Genomic DNA, 17,461 nt, shown 5'->3' on the forward strand with positions numbered 1-17,461 from the left:
AAAGAGTTTCTGAACCGGTCGAGCAGATATTTGGGCACTCTTCCCGAAGTCCAGGGCAGTCGCTAGGAATTCTGGGCCGTGACCTGAATGTGCTAAAATCAAAATTACATTGGAGAGGGTAACAGTCTTTCAGATCCACTATTTTCATGGCCGTAAGACGGTCTGTTTTTTTAATTGTACAGAGAGTTTACCATACCAAGCTTGGATCCTGTACCTGATTAGACTCTCCAGAACAGCCTGATAAAAAACAGTTATGATGTTTTTTATTAACACCATACAGTCTGAGTCTCACAGGAACAAACCCTTTAAAACAACTTTGTGCATTGGAACACACCCTTGTAGTGTTTCAATCTGTAACCTATAAACACTAAAGCACTCACAAAAGCAAGTTTATATTGTATTTGTCTGTATGTGTTTGGGGGTTGGTGCAGATTAAGCAATCACTTCAGATGCAGTTCTGTCATTGCCTGATTGAAAATAGAAGGATTCTCTTTATACAAAATAAATCTTTTCCTCATTTTCTTTCAACTGTCTCTTTCTTTTCTCAGTCTGTGACTCAGTGTCTAGGCTATGTGAGAGTGTATGCCAGCAGTGAGTCCTACTGATCCACACATAAAGGTCTCTCTGTTTGCCTGCTCTGTAGTTCTTTTTTCAATGCTGCCAGATGCACCAAAATGGCTTTCACTATTCCTAACGGCTGTCACTAAATTCCAGGGGTTTCATTACCACGACGTAAAATGGGCGTTTCTGGGGGTGTTGGGAAAACGCCCCCTTTCCAAAAAAAAATTAAAATTAAAATTAAGGTCACCGATCATGCGTAGAATGCGGTTTTTTTTGCGCGGGCATTTCCAATCCCAGGATCAGCTCAGATTGATAATGAAGAACAAAACAGTCATACAGGTTATTTTTTTATGTTTTATAACCTTACATTTAAACGGTTTTCGAAAACAAACAACCAGAAGAAATGTATAACGTGCAGTAACCGTCAATAGCGTGATTGTATTTTACTGTAACGTTAAGTTGTAGCCAGTCTCCTTTCGAAAATTAACCATGGTTTTACAACAACAACAATAAATGTATCTGAAGGTACTGTATATAATATAAAAGGTATTTGACATGAAACCCCTTTGATCAGGACAGGTATCTGAAGTTATAACAGTATGAATGTAATCTGACATGAAACACCTGTGATCAGGACAGGTATCTGAAGTAATAACAGTATGAATGTAATCTGACATGAAACCCCTGTGATCAGGACAGGTATCTGAAGTTATAACAGTATGAATGTAATCTGACATGAAACACCTGTGATCAGGACAGGTATCTGAAGTAAATAGATACCCAACTGCGCATGATCGGTGACCTATGCAGATTCTCAAATAGGCCACGCCTACCGGATGACGCATTTAATGGAGAATACAAATGTAAAAATTGGACTTGGTCTTAGTGGGAGTGTTAGAGAAATCAATGGCAACGCAAATGGCTCAATTATCCACTGCTAAATATTAAATAATCCTACAGATATTATAAAGGATGATCTCTTAAGCTTCATTTTTCATTTAACATCTTAAAAGCGTACACTTTAAATAATATATATTTCCAAAGATTGCTTGAGTACATTTGACAAGAAAATACTATTTCAGTCTTTCTACTTCAACATTTCATGTTAAATTGAATGTGTTCAATCACATAAAAAATGTTCAAATGCTTTTGGACAGAGAAGAAGCACATTCTGATGTTGAATGGAGAACATATACAATTAATTAATGGTGACTAGCAGTCATCTGTATTTTAATTTGATTTGTTTCTTCTTAAAATGCATGTTCATGATTGCACAAAATTATGTCCTTATATCTTTTTCTCTTTAACATCAACAAATGATGTAAACAACATAACATGTTCAGCCTTAAACCGCTTTTTTGCGTTTATATTGTTTTACTACACAGTTATTTTAAGTACATGTCTATTATATTATTTACAATACACAGAGTGGTTTGTAATGATATTTTTAAGGGGGACAACCCTCAGAATTACCCCCATCACTCCAGATGCAGTTCTGAGGGACAGGTGGGAGTAACAGAGTAAAATCAGTGGCAACATCAATGGCTCAATTATCCAGTGCTAAATAGTAAAGAATCATACAGATATTAAAGGATGAGCTCCACAGCTTCAACCCCACAATCTTTTATTTGACATGTTAAAAGTGTACACTGTTAAAAAAAAAACAACAACAAAAAAACAAAACAAATCAAAGTTGTAAATAAACTAAAGATCGCAGGAGTATGTTTTACAGCAAAATAATATTTCAGTCTACTTCAAAATTTCACATTTCTTTCAATGTGTTTTAAGTACAAAATACATTTGCTTTTTATTAAATGCATGTTCATGATTATATTGTTACGTAAATATATATACCACTTGCAAGAATAGGCCTTTTTGTCTGTCATAAACAGGATATATTAACCAATATTTAACATGCTAAATGAATGAAGACGTTACCATCAACAAATAATGTTAAAAACATAAAATGATCAGCCTTAATCACAGTAGGAATATTACTCTTGGTTATTGCAATTTTCTTCCTCAGTCTCCCATTACAACCATTATATTAATCTGAAACTCAAACCCTGTGATATAGGATTATTATTGGTAGAATCGTTATACCATCAATACTAAGGATCAAACAGCCTCACACCTATTCCAGGATCTATCCAGAATGCAGGATAGAGAGGCTGAGTGAATGTGGTCTGGACTCTGTGAATGAGGTTCATTTTGTCAGTGACATGGTAGAAGGACAGAGTTCCTGCACTTTGATCCACATACACTCCTATTCTACAGGGCGAGGGGATTGAAGGAAGTGCAGTCATTCCACCATTGTGCCAGAAATGACATTTGCCAAGAAAGCACATCAAAGACCAGGAATTACTATTACTTCCGAGTTTAACTGCATTACCGTCTCCCTTCCTATCAATACTCTTATATGACACTGCTATACTCAACCATCTATGTCCAGTCCATCCAACCTCCCAGTAAGAGCATCCACTCACACTCTCTCTACACAACGCCTGAGCGTATACATCAAATCTTTCTGGATGATTATGATATGGCTGAATAGGGCCGAAAGTAAGCACTCTGTTCCCTTCAGACAGATAAAGGTGTTTAAATGTTGTGTCTGGGTCCAGAGTGAATCGCTGGAAATCTGACGGGGAAAGAATATAAAACCAATATACTGAATCATCTGAATTTTAATCAATAAAACAGCATGTTAACTGAAACTTATATTTCATGTTTTCTAAATAAGTTGTAGGAATCAGAGGGAAACATGTATTTCAGCATACAACAGTCAGTCACTGGCAAAACATCCAATTTTGGATATTTATTTGATTCATCGGTGTACACCTGTGTTCTTTACAGTGTTTAAATGTACAGTAGCTTGTTTTTGTGTGTATGTGTGTGTCTGTGCTCATCTTGATACTTACATTTTAGAAACTCGTTCCTGCTCTCATATTTTGGAGTGGGAATGCTCTGGTTGTGTCTCACTGAGGAAGCAGGTGTGTCCAGTATTTTACCTCTATTAGATATCTTTTTTATCTCCTCTCTGCAGAAATGCTCCAGTTTCTCTCTTAGATCAGACACAGATTTACCAACATCATCAATAGAGAGACGAGAACTGACACTGATTTTGGGAGAGTCTGTAGATCCAGGAGGAACAGACAGAGACTGGAAACTCTACACAGACACAAGAGAAACACCAGCTAAAGACACAGAAACATTTGATAAAAACACAATCTCTATACAACATGCTCTTCCCTTCCTAAAGACCACTGTCCTGTTTGTCAGATCTCTGTTACCTGGAGAAAATGGATGTGATCGTCTGTGTGTGAAAGCCGCTCCAGCTCAGTGCCTTTCCTCTTCAGATCATCAATCTCCTGCTCCAGTTGCTTCAGTTGTTCTTCAGCTCGACTCACTGCAGCCTTTTCCTGATCTCTGATCAGCTGTGTCACCTCAGAGCGGCTTCTCTCAATGGAGCGGATCAGATCAGTAAAGATCCTCTCACTGTCCTCCACTGCTGCCTGTGCAGAGCGCTGTTAGGACACACAGAGAGAGAAGCATCAGAATCAGTCCATTCACTCAGCTCTTACTGCTGCCTCACAGCCTGTTCCCCACAGTGGGCTTCAGTGACTGACTGGAAGGAGAGTCCTAACTGAGTCTCAAACAGCTCTTAAACAGCAGCCAGCAGTTGATCTTCTGCTCAAAACTCACCTTGTGAGACTCTACAGTCTCTATTAGCTCATCAAGCTTCTTCTGTTTCTCCTGGATTCTCTGCTGGTTTGTTCTCTGGGTCTCTTCCAAGTGTTTCTGTAAGACCACAGAAATATCATGTGAAAAATAAGTCCTCTGTATACAGGTGCATCTAAAAAAATTAGAATATTGTGAAAATTTCATAACATTTTTTTTTTTTTTTAGAAAGTGGAACCTATATATTCTAGATTTATTAGATGTAAAGTAAAACATTTCAAAAGTTTTGTTTTAATTTTGATGATTAGAGCTGAAAGTCAAAAGTCCAGTATCTCAAAATATTAGAGTACTTCCTAAGATCAATCAAAAAAAGGATTTGCAAAACAGAAAAGTTCTAGTTCTTTAAAGTATGTTCATTTATGCACTCAATACTTGGTCAGGGCTCCTTTAGCACAAATTCCAGCATCAGTTGAGGTGTGGCATGGAAGCGATCAGCCTGTGGCACTGCTGAGGCACTATTGAGCCTTCAGCTCGTCTGGATTGTTGGATTGACTGTTTCTCATCTTTCTCTTGAAAATATCCCATAGATTCCATATGGGTTTCAGGTCAATCATGTTGGCTGGCCAGTCAAGCACAGTAATATCATGGTCAGCAAACCACTTGGAAAGTGGTTTTGACACTGTGTGCAGGTGCTAAAATCCTCCTGGAAAAGGAAATCAGCATCTCCATAAAGCTTGTCAGCAGATGGAAGCATAAAGTGCCCCAAAATCTCCTGGTAGATGGCTGCATTTGACTCTGGACTTGATAAAACACAATGGACCAACACCAGCAGACATCACGGCACCCCAAATCATCACTGACTTCGGAAACTTCACACTGGACTTCAAGCAGCTTGGATTCTGTACCTCTCCAGTCTTCCCCCAGACTCCAGACCTTGATTTTCAAATTAAATGCAAAATTTACTTTTATCTGAAAAGAGGACTTTAGACCACTGAGCAACAATACAGCTCTTTTTCTCCTTAGCTCAGGTAAGATGCTTCTGACAATGTTTCTGTGTCTTCTGGACTATTGCCAAGTCAGCGGTATTCCCCATTATTGTGGTTTGAAAGATCAAGAGATTCTAGGAATTTATACTTTAGAGATGGTCATTTAATTAAACTCAAATGTAAATATTCTAATATTTTGAGATGCTGGATTTTTGACTTTCACGAGCTGTAAGCTCTAATCATCTAAATTAATACAAAAAAACCTTTTGAAATGTTTTACTTTACATGTAATGAATCTAGAATATAGGAAAGTTTCACTTTTTGAAATAAGTTACAAAAAAAAGTAAAGAACTTTTTTCCAATATTTTAATTTTTTGAGATGCACCTGTAGTTAGGCAGATATTAATCAGATTAAGTTTCCCTTTAGTCAAAAGTTTGGCTACACAAGACAGGAGAATTATTAACATGTTCTGATGTGATTTCATGGAGTATCTTTATGAACAGAGACTGACTATAAAAGTATATCATTAAACAGAAGTGGACACATTTCACTCTGCTTTTCGCTAATTAGAATTGAACTTGTGAGCACACCATGATAACATGATAAGCCATCAGTTCACCCAAATTATTTAAAACATTACCGCACAGGATAGCTTCTTCCCATGTAGCCTATAAGTTATTTTCATTTCGTCAATAGAGTATAAAATATTAATATATTGTATAAAATACATTTATTTCTGTATGATACAGTTCATACCTGTTTCTCAGTCCTCTCTGCAGCAGCTGATACAGTGTTGTGGTTTTTGTGTTCATCCACCGTACACATATAACATACACAGAACTGGTCAGTACGACAGAAAATTTCCTTCAGTTTATCATGTTGAGGGCAGATCATCTCTTTTAATTCTCCAATGGCATCTGTCACTTTGTGTCGCTTGCCAGAGTGAAATTCTTCATGACGATCAAAATGAGTCTGACAGTAAGACTCCAGACACACCAGACAGGACTTGATGGCTTTATATTTTCTCCCAGTACAGACGTCACACTCCACATCTTCAGATCCAGAGTAACCCTGAGCAGGATGAGCAGCTTGCAATTTTGTCTTCTTGAGTTTCTCCAGCACTTCAGCCAGCATGGTGTTTTTACCTAAAACAGGTCTTGGAGTGAAGGTCTGTCTGCACTGAGGACAGCTGTAGACTCCCTTCTGATCCCAGCAGCCTGTAATACAGCTCATACAGTAACTGTGTCCACAGGTAAGGGTCACTGGATCCTTCAGTAGATCCAGACAGATTGAACAGCTGAACTCATCCCGAGCCACTGAAATACTGGATTCTGCCATTGTACAGTGTGTAGACACAAATAAATAGAAACACAGAACTGTTAAATTCCCTTGTTTCCTGGTTTTGTGTTAAAAGAGACGTGTGCAATACCGTTGAGTTTGTACGTGAGACACACCTGCATTATCTGCAAACTGTTCATAATAAAAAAGGTCCACAATATAATGCAATACTAAACAACTAGATGACGATCTAACACTGTTTTTCATGTCAGTGTGCTATTCTAGCAGTGATTAGTAAACTGTCTAAAACCTGTAAAAAATGTTTTAAAGCAAACAAATAAATAAAGTTTTCTACATAAATTAATATTTATCTACAAAACCAGTACCGATCATTTAAGCAAACGCTTTCAAATTTAACATTTCTGAGACGATTATAATCAAAACAAAAATGGAAGTGCAAATGAATCTTCTTTACACCATACGGACTTAAGTTGAATTTTTAACAAGAAAATCATCTCATTAACTTGCATGGGAAAAGATGACTGGTTCCAGGGGTGTGCGTGATTCCCGGACTCGTAGGGGAGGTTTGCGAGCTTGTGGTGGGGGTCAGACAGCTGTCCGGTCTCGCTCAGTGCAGTTTTCATATATGGTCACGTAATCATGGCAACCTTGACGTACCCATTCTAAAAACAGACCTACAGGAGCGCGTGGAGGAAGGTGACGAAGCGTTTTGTACGCGTCCCACACGGGGAGACAACGTTACAACTGCATTTCTTTTGTAAGAAAATAAAAATAAACAGAGCAGCCAGCACACACCCGAGTGTGTTCACCAAGCGCGTGCGCTCCGCGTGATGAGCGTGGGTTTGGATTATTGGTGCCCAAGAACGCGCGAGACCATGGAGAATTTGGAGAGGCAGCTGATATGCCCTATTTGCCTTGAGATCTTCACCAAACCGGTGGTGATCTTACCGTGCCAGCACAACCTTTGCCGTAAATGTGCCAATGACATCTTTCAGGTACCAATATATACACAAAGTTAACTATTTTGTTTTAGGGCATGCTGTTTCATAACACATTATATTTAATTAAACATCTTGAGAAGCTGGTATGGACAGTTAGTATAAGCCTATTACTGGTTCAAGATTGTGTGGTGCTTGGAACAACCACCAGTTTAAGCTTGATTTTAAAATCAGCAGCTGTACTGCTGTATAATGATGGCAACATGTTATAACTTATATGTAATACATATTTGTGTGTGTGCAACTGGAGAAGTTGGTCAAGTTATGGGTGATTTCATTCTTCCACTGAGAGCAGATTTAATAGTATGTTCCATTTCCTTGCAAGGACATTTTTTTAAATGATGTACTTTTTTAGGCCTCAAACCCCTACTTGCCCACACGAGGAGGTTCTTCATTGGGCTCTGGTGGCCGGTTCCGCTGCCCATCCTGTAGACATGAAGTGGTTCTGGATAGACATGGAGTGTATGGCCTGCAGAGGAACCTGCTGGTGGAGAACATCATAGATATGTACAAACAGGAATCCAGCAGGTACTGTTACTATAACTAAACCTTCCAGCTTCGCATTCTCCTCCAATCATTTACGCTGTATAATCATTTGGAATCCGACCTCCCATTCTATTCTATTCTATTATTTCAGCACGTTGTCAGTTTGTGTATGTGTTGGGCTATATTTATAAGTAGGCCAATGTGACAGGAGCTATTTCAGACACACTTTCTGTGTTTATCAGTTGTCCCAACACACACACACACACACACACATTTGGAAACGCATCATCATGAACAATAGCAGTTACTTTCACTTCTCTCTCTCTCTTTTTTTTTGAAGATTCATATTCTATACTCTATATAGGCTACTTATATCCAATTTAAGAACTAGTAGGTCTAAAGGTTATTTAAAATCTCTCTGTCAGCAGCAGTAAGCCTGAACCAGAACTGAAGAATGACGTGTTGATGTGTGAGGACCATCAGGATGAGAAGATCAATATATACTGTATGACCTGCTCTGTTCCCACTTGTTCACTATGTAAAGTTTTTGGGAGTCATCAGTCCTGTGAAGTTGCTCCACTCAAATCTGTCTACGAAACACAGAAAGTGAGACTGCTTTAAATCGATCTTTCTGCTTTTCTCTCCCTGCACCTTCGTAGTAAATCTACACGATGATTGATCAGTTTATATTTATGTGATTGTGTGTTTAGACCGAGTTGTCTGATGGCGTTGCCGTGTTGGTTGGCAACAATGACAGAATTCAGGGTGTCATCAGTCAGCTAGAGGAAAGCTGCAGATCTGTAGAGGTCAGCATGTGTGTGTTATCAGCAGCAATTACTGTTTTTTTTTTCTGTTGAACATTTCATCAAAACTTTCAGTTATTTATTACATTACGCTCTAAGTAATGATAGTGCATATGTTATTGTGTGTAGGAGAATGGTCGTAGGCAGAAGTCTCGTGTATGTGAGTGGTTTGATCGTCTGTACGCTCTTCTGGAAGAGCGCAGAGGAGAACTTACACTGAAGATCACCGCAGAACAACAGGAGAAACTTGACTACATCGGTGGCCTACAGCGCAAGTACATGCACACACACAAAAATGCTGCACACTATACACAAAAAAAAAAAAAAAGTATTTCTACAATAATTGTCTGATGAAAAATTCTAAATATACTTCATATGCAGATATATATATATATATATATATATATATATATACACACACACTGATAAATGTTCATGATGTTCATTAAATCTTATTTTATTTAATCTATCTGCTTCACTCAAAGTTTTTAATGTCCTTTACAGCATGTTTTCTCTAGCTTTCCATAAGTACAGTGGCATGCAAAAGTTTGGGAATCCCTTGCAGAATCTGTGAAAATGTGAATAATTTTAACAAAATAAGAGCTCATACAAAATGCATGCTATTTTTTATTTAGTACTGTCCTGAGTAAGATATTTTACATAAAAGATGTTTCACATATAGGTCACAAGAAAAAAATAAATAGCTGAAATTATTAAAATAACCCCCTTCAAAAGTTTGGGAACCTTGGTTCTTAATACTGTGTGTGGTTACCTGGATGATCAACGACTGTTTTTTGTTTTGTGATGGTTTTTCATGAGTCCCTTGTTTGTTCTGAACAGTTAAACTGAGCACTGTTCTTCAGAAAAATCCTCCATGTCCTGTGGAATCTTCAGTTTACCAGCATCTTTTGCATATTTGAACCCTTTCCAGCAATGACTGTATGATTTTGAGATCCATCTATTCACACCGAGGACAATTGAGGGACTCAAACACAACTATTAAAAATGGTTCAAACATTCACTGATGCTCCAGAAGGAAACACGATGCATTAAGTGCATAAAATGTTTTGAATTTGAAGATCCAGGTAAATTGTACTTAATTTGTCTTCCGGGAAACATGCAGGTATCTTCTGTTGCTTCTTAAGGGCAGTACTAAATGGAAAAAAATTATATTTCAACAAAATAAGGAAAATTTGGACATCTTCGTCCTGTTCAAAAGTTTTCACCCCCTGGCTCTTACTGTATGGTGTTTCCTTCTGGAGCATCAGTGAATGTTTGAACCTTTTTTTTTTATTATTTGTATAGCGCTTTTTACGATACAAATCGTTGCAAAGCAGCTCTACAGGAAATTAAGTTTCCACAATATATTTATATATTGCAGAACCTTATTTAACTCAATGCAAAATTTGGTAATTCTGTATGTTGTCTGAGCTTTGGCATCCTCTGAGGTCCTCTGAGGGGTTGGCATTATCTTTTCTCAGGTGTTCGGTCATCTCAGATCATTTAAGGGTTGGATCCAGACTGAAGCTTCTGTAATTCCTAGTTACCACGGGATGTTAATCAGAAACAGAGAAACAAATAGAGACATAATTAGCGTAGCTGCTGTTCCATATAAGCAAAAACGATTTGTTCAACCCAAGCTAAAGAATAATAATAATAATGTACATTTGATCAGATATAACTGCAGTACAAGATTATAAGATGCATTATGTGAATGCTTGGCTAAAGAGATGTGTCTTTAATCTAGATTTAAACAGAGTGTGTCTGAACCCCCGAACGTTATCAGGAAGGCTATTCCAGAGTTTGGGAGCCAAATGTGAAAAAGCTCTACCTCCTTTAGTGGACTTTGCTATCCTAGGTACTACCAAAATTCCAGAGTTTTGCGGCCTTAGGGACAATCTCTAGGGACATTTTACATCAGCCCGGGATGTTTCCAGCGCAGCTCTCCGTTCTCTCAGCTGTGCCTGCTTCTCCACCAGGTCGCGGATCTGCTTCTCCACGGCCTCCAGCTCCAGCTGCACCGAATGCAGCTCGAATGTGTCCTCACCTGCACCCAAAGGTAGACACAAATCCGACATTTAAGCAAGTAACAGTGAAACAATGGTAATGTGTCTGAATAGAGTATTAGCAGTGTAAGCGAGATTAGCGGCAGCCACACTGCCGATGCTAACAGGCTGTAAGCTAATAGCAGACTCGAGAAATCTAAATAAAACTAGTGATAAGGCGCTCTGATTGGTTTTGTTTTTTAATAGTTGTGTTTGCACAGATTCTGCAAGAGGTTCCCAAACTTTTGCATGCCACTGTATGTTTATGCAGGCGTATGTTTACACACTCTGCTAATCACAGCAATCACCTATGCAGGTACAGAGAGCACCTGGATAACACAGCCAAATTAGTGGAGACAGGAATTCAGACGATGGAGGAATCGGAGATGGCCATCTTCCTGCAGGTCTGCCAAGATTTTTTATTGTAGTCTTGCATGCATTTCTTTATCAGAAACACTTAAAGTAATTTAATATGTTACATATTAGAAAAGACAGCATGTTTTTCCTAAGCAATGCAATACTATGTTTTAAATCTACATGTCTCTCTTACAGAACACGAAGCCTCTACTACAAAAGTGAGATTCAAATAATCATTTTACTGATTATAACTTTTTTTTTTAACTTGTAGACACTTCTCTATTATGCCATTTTATTCATTCTGTCTTCATCTCAGGATAGCAGAAGGCAGGAATGTGTCTCATTTAGAAAAGGTGGAACGTGGATATGAAGAAATGGATCATTTCACTGCAAACTTCAGCCCTGAACGAAGAGCAATACTCAGCATAGATTTTACCAAGGGTAAACTAACCCTAATCTTAACATAGGGTTGTCAGTTTTTTAAATCAATTTCTTTATAGAAGATCTTTCTCTCTGTTATTGTAGATGGTGACGACAATGAAGAGGATGATGATGATGAGGAAGAATTAGCAGGTACTGTCAATCCAGAGACTCAGACATCTTCAGTGGCTACGCCTGCCCCGGCCCAGCAGAGACAAACCCCTGTACCGAACCCTCCACCCATGGCAGCTTCAGGGGCTACACCCATCCCATCCCCGCAGAGGCAAACCCCTATACCGATTTCTCCACCAATGGCAGCTGACTCCACCCAGATGTCATCAAAACCTAGCCAATCAGTGAACACCAATGCAGCAGAGAACACACCCACTCCGGACATCAGTCACAACTCTTCTACAGACGCACCTGCTCAGGTAAAATTCTGTCTCCTTTAAGGTCTTTGCACACGGAGTCCAAAATTTTCACACGTTAAAAAATAAATACGACCTCACGTTGTGTCAATCACGTTTACACACTGCCTCAGACACTTTCGTCCATCATAAAAGAATTCAGATCAGGTTCGATTTTCTGTGTTTTCAGATCCGTAGCATGCACTTTGATAGGGAAAGGATGACAAATACGAAAACAAAAAAAATAAATGCATACGAAATTTTGCACTTGGTGTGCAAGGACATTTACACTCATCCATATTTGTGATGCCTTGGAATTGTGATCATTTAATACAATTTTTTAGGATTGGTCAGTAAATGTTTTTAACTTCAGTTAGTGAAAGACTCAGAAAAACATCTGAGGACGGATAGGCATCATAAACAGTGGCTGCTCTATTGGGATCATCTTATATTTTGCTGAGATTTACCTTATGATTCAAACTAACATGGCAATTCATAACTGTTTTATGTTTTGTTGAATTGGTATTGGTTGCTAATTTATATGATCTCATTCCTATGCTTTTGTATGATCTGGTTACATCCTAGTGAGTTAGTAGTGGACCTTCGTGCTTACTTTTTACTAAAAATCTGACAGTACAAGACCACACCAAAATATGGACACTTTTGTAGTTTATTTTCCTTTGTTTTATATTATGGGATTTAAAATTAGTCAAGTTACTTTTTGTAAAACAAAGTAGAACACGTGTTGACAAAATTATAATTTTCTACTGTACAAGTTTTCTTACAGAATTCAACATGTTGAAAAGTGAAAATATTAGCCATGTCAGATGTAGGACATTCATGAAAAGATAGATTTTACTTTTTCAACATTACCAACTTTTACATAGTTCATGTGTTTTCATTTATTTATTCATAATTTTTCATGTCACCTTGTCTCTCAAAACTAAAGCAAAATTGAAAACATAGAATGCAACTGCCTGCCTGGGAAAAATCTTTTCTACAAATCTACAGATCATGTCTTTTGGCCACATTATTAGCCACAAGAGATTTCATGAATGTCACAATATCATTCTCATATATGCTTTAGTAAATTCAGTTACTTATATTAATCCGAAACCAGAAAAAAACTGAGTAATAACTGAAAGTGTCCTGAGAAGTACAACTAAACAGAATTAAAGAACAATACAAACACTGTCCATCCAGAGGCTGTCCATCATTAAAATGGGATTTAAACATGGGGAATAGGCTTTGTAGTTTTAGAATCTTGTTGTCGTCAAAACCTGAAAGTTTTTGTCCCAAAAGAGCTGTGCGGACTAAACCAGAATAATCCTGAATTACGATGGACAATCAAAAAACACCTAAATGCCAAACTCTGACCTGCCCCATCTCTACCCTTTTAGGTCATTTAAAAACTTTTTCATATGACCACAGATAGATGCTGTATTCTGTTATGATCACAAATCACTATGAAAACCTTTTTGCTTTGTTTCCGTTTATCTGTCCAGCCATCACCATCTGTCTCTTTCCATCTGACTTTCTCCTTCTTTTCCATATATTTAGGTAACTGCGAGTCCCAACCAGACATCTGAGGATGGCCCACGCCACGTTTTCTCTTTTTCCTGGTTAAATATGCCAAAATAATACCAGACTATGTTCAACCTGACGTTCCAGAAAGCCTATTGTACTTCATAACTAGGCTAATATTTTGTTACTTTCACATAAATATACATTTAATAGCAAGGTAGAAATTGGAAAAGATAAATATATATATATATATATATATATATATATATATATATATATTAATTGATAGGCTAATATTTTCTGTAGTAGCTGACTAAAATGCAAAATAAAGGATTATGAACGTGTTGTCTTTTGTATATGTTTATACTGAAGATATGCCTGCCTGTTCCAATTAGCCTACTTAAAAGAAATAAAAGGAAAAGGCCTACAAAAAGACTTAAATTATGCATTAGAGTTAACTCTGAACATGTCTTATGTCACTTTAGAAATTAACATAAAAACATATGCGTATACATATAATGTAACTGTGTAAGTCATGTAGTTTATTATTTTCCTGATCTTGCGGTTGTTGCTCGCGCGCTGGGCCAGTTGTTCGGCTCGCGCCATCTGCAGCACCTCGCGCAACAGGTGAAAAGTGAGATCCAGCGAAATTGGCGGATCCTCAGACCGGCGCACCCGCTCCTCGAGGCTGTTCACCATCCCGTTACCGACACGTCCGAGCTTACCTCCTAACAGCCGCTGCGTGAGCTGCAGCTGAAGAGCCTCGGTGCGTGACGGTGATCTCCGGTAGGCGTTGTCCAGCTTGATGAAGTAGTACTCCTCTCCTGAGCGCATCAACACCGGCAGCTGCGTGTTCGTGTTCGCGAGTAGCACGTGCAGCTTCATTTATGCAAACTCCCTGTAATCTGAATAAGCGTAATATAACAGGAGATAAAAACGTGATGACTTTTTTTCTTCCCTTTTTATTATTTAATGTGTGCATGACAACTTTTATTTCTATAGGCCCATATAGCCTAGCTATGTGTGTTCTAAAAATCTGACACTAGTCTACTAGAAAATGCTTATTTTTAACTTTTTTTTGTATGAACTGAAAATATTCTTTTCCGATTGAGAATTTATTTTATTTAATTTTTTTACATGCGGGCAGTTAGGCTACACGCTTTCACGTTTCATGCATTTGGTTTCCCTTTTTTGCAATGTAGTGTAGTCTCACTTAAGTTTTCAAAATTCTGTACCTTATTTCTGGCTTTAAGAATAAAAAAAGTGGGCTCAAACTTTTGATTCGATTTCATTACAAACAAGTATTTCAGTTAACTAACACTTTCTTACACAGCACATTAACTCATTAACATGTCATGTCAAAAGGCATAATTTGAGTTCTTGCTTACCTCAGTCGGTGTCCTCCGGAAATTACTTCGTTTGAGAGTTGCTTGTCGGTGCAGCTCGAGCATCGGTGGTGTTTATTTATATGAGCCGAAGAGCATCTTATTTCTGAGAGGACAGAATCACCGGAACGAGTCATGCAATAATTGGCTGCGGTTCGAGTAAATCCAAAGTGAAAATGCTCTTGCATTCCGTCGTGTGTTTAGTTCACGCTGTAGATTTAATCGAGAGACAGTCTCTTCTGAATTAACCGGGACTTTGTTAATTCGTGTTAATGAATCTGATTCAACCGCCGGTAATTGAGAGACTGCTGCTGACGCGCCGAGGGAGAGCAGCACAGCTCCACCTGCTCAAATCACTAGCACCGATGCGCGCAAGATCTGACACACGAGCAATCAATCCAGGGTACGGGGGCAGAGGACCTCCCACGCGGGATCAGCTGGTTTACATCTTACCCTAAATAATCACCAACATGGACAAAATTCATTCATCCATTTTTATTTATTTATTTCAAATTGCATGTCATGGGAATGCTGGAGCACAAACATGAATGCCCAGCAGTGACTACAGGGACTTTCTTGCTGTGAGGGGACAGTTACTGAGTCACCACCCTGCATTATACTAATAATGTATTCATGTGCATGCTTTATTTAGGAGGAACAGGTGCTTTTTCTTTTAGTACAGTGGTTCTCAAACCTCTCCATGAAGTATCCCCAGCACTGCACATTTTGTATGTCTCCCTATCAGACACACCTACTTCAGGTCTTGCAGTCTCCACTAATGAGCTGATGAGTTGAATCAGGAGATGAGGGAGACATACAAAATGTGACCCTGGACCACAAAACCAGTCTTAAGTCGCTGGGGTATTTTTTAGCAGTAGCCAAAAATACATTGTATGGGTCAAAATTATCAATTTTTCTTTTATCCCAAAAAAAGATCATGTTCCATGAAGATATTTAGTGAATTCCTACCATAAATATATCAAAACTTAATTTTTGATCAGTAATATGCATAGCTAAGAACTTCATTTGGACAACTTTAAATATTTAGATTTTTTTGCACCCTCAGATTCCATATTTTCAAATAGTTGTATTTTGGCGAAATATTGTCCTATCATAACAAGCCATACATCAACGGAAAGCGTATTTAGAAATGTAGAAATTGAAAAATTGACCCTTATGACTGGTTTTGTGGTCCAGGGTCACAAATGTGCAGGGGTGGGGATACGCCAGGACAGGTTTGAGAACTACTGCTTTAGTAGAATGTTAGCCTGTGAACGTATACGCAATTTCATAAATAGGCTATGCCTACGTTTGTTAAAAAGATGTCTTTTACAGTTTTTTGCTAACAAATTGTTTATTCTAAACGTTTTGCTAATGTTCCTATTAAAGGGATAGTTCACCCCAAAATGAAAATTCTGTCATCATTTATTCATAATTTATTGCACCCTGTATGAATTTATTTCTGCTGAACTCGAAAGATGTGTAATAAACCGTTTTTGATCCCCATGAATTCCATATTTTTCTATACTAAGTCTACTATAGAAGAAAAAAACTCATGTTTGGAACTTTGGCTAAATTAATTTTTTGTGTGAATTTTCGCTGTATAAAATAATTATTAATGAATGTTTTCTGAACTTTCAAAGGGTCCAGTTTGTTTGTTTGTATAGGCTATATCCATTTGTTAAAACTTTATTCTTGGTTATAAGGGAACATTCATTTTTCATTTTGCAAACGTGTTACTTTTGAATGTTCTTTAAACTTTCTGAAAGGCCTAACATTTAAAAAATGCTGATGAACATCCCTCTAAAACTTTTCAGAAAATAATTAGTTGCTCTTAAAAGTGTTTGTGCTTCAAATGGTTTATGTTATATTATTCTGGTATAATTACTAACAGATTAAATAATTATGTTAAAGTGGTTCAGCTGTTAGAAAAAGTGTTCTGTTAAAATCAATGAACACAAACAGCTGCCTGTTTCACACTGAACAGTTTAACACAACACTGTCAGCAGACTATAACACAGCAGCGACGTGCTTTATGCATCATTTCATGACTTGTAATATGTATAAATAAATAAATAGGCAACATTTTTACATTTTTCTGGAGTATGCAGCAGTGAGTCAAAATGTACAAATTTATATTTTATTTTTATAAATTTTAGTTGTTTTATTTCTTGGGTTCCTTTTTCATGGCTCTGTTGCTGTTGGATGACCAAGTGAACAGTTATTATTGTTTTCTTAAAATAATCCTATATTAGGCAATTTAAGTGTAAGCTACCATTGTGACAATTTAACCCATATAGTGACAATGTGCCCCGCTACAGAAACTGACATCCAAAAATAAACGTGAGAGAAAAAAGTCCCGGCTATATATATATATATATATATGTAAGCAGATATTTCTATTTCAGACTTTTACCAGAATAAGCAGTTATGTTTCCGCCTCAGTCATGAGCGCATACCTGTCAGCAGGTGGCAGACGGATATATACGTGTCAGGAGGAGCGAGATGGTC

The 17,461-nt window shown here is 37.7% G+C and overlaps 2 protein-coding genes across 3 annotated transcripts; one reads left to right on the top strand and one right to left on the bottom strand.

The window, feature by feature from the left end:
* Positions 1 to 2,672: 2,672 nt before the first annotated feature.
* LOC306845793 (E3 ubiquitin/ISG15 ligase TRIM25-like) lies at positions 2,673 to 6,564 on the bottom strand (the record flags this gene model as incomplete). The annotated part of the gene is made up of 5 exons (XM_079378775.1): positions 2,673 to 3,199; positions 3,480 to 3,729; positions 3,852 to 4,085; positions 4,264 to 4,359; positions 5,983 to 6,564. The coding sequence occupies 5 exons, from the start codon at positions 6,562 to 6,564 to the stop codon at positions 2,673 to 2,675; spliced, it is 1,689 nt and encodes a 562-aa protein (XP_079234901.1).
* Positions 6,565 to 7,195: 631 nt separating this feature from the next.
* trim55a (tripartite motif containing 55a) lies at positions 7,196 to 13,910 on the top strand (the record flags this gene model as incomplete). Of its 2 annotated transcripts, none has more annotated exons than XM_079378597.1 (10): positions 7,196 to 7,520; positions 7,879 to 8,051; positions 8,435 to 8,615; positions 8,720 to 8,815; positions 8,942 to 9,087; positions 11,174 to 11,261; positions 11,410 to 11,432; positions 11,531 to 11,655; positions 11,740 to 12,065; positions 13,602 to 13,910. In XM_079378597.1, the coding sequence occupies exons 1-10, from the start codon at positions 7,356 to 7,358 to the stop codon at positions 13,680 to 13,682; spliced, it is 1,404 nt and encodes a 467-aa protein (XP_079234723.1). In that variant the 5' UTR covers positions 7,196 to 7,355. The 2 variants fall into 2 exon arrangements, with proteins under 2 accessions (XP_079234723.1, XP_079234722.1); XM_079378596.1 differs by having other exon boundaries at positions 8,438 to 8,615; positions 13,602 to 13,682.
* Positions 13,911 to 17,461: the final 3,551 nt, after the last annotated feature.

This window comes from Barbus barbus, assembly GCF_936440315.1.
Source record: "Barbus barbus genome assembly, chromosome: 26".
In the NCBI taxonomy this organism is placed as follows: Eukaryota; Metazoa; Chordata; class Actinopteri; order Cypriniformes; family Cyprinidae; genus Barbus; species Barbus barbus.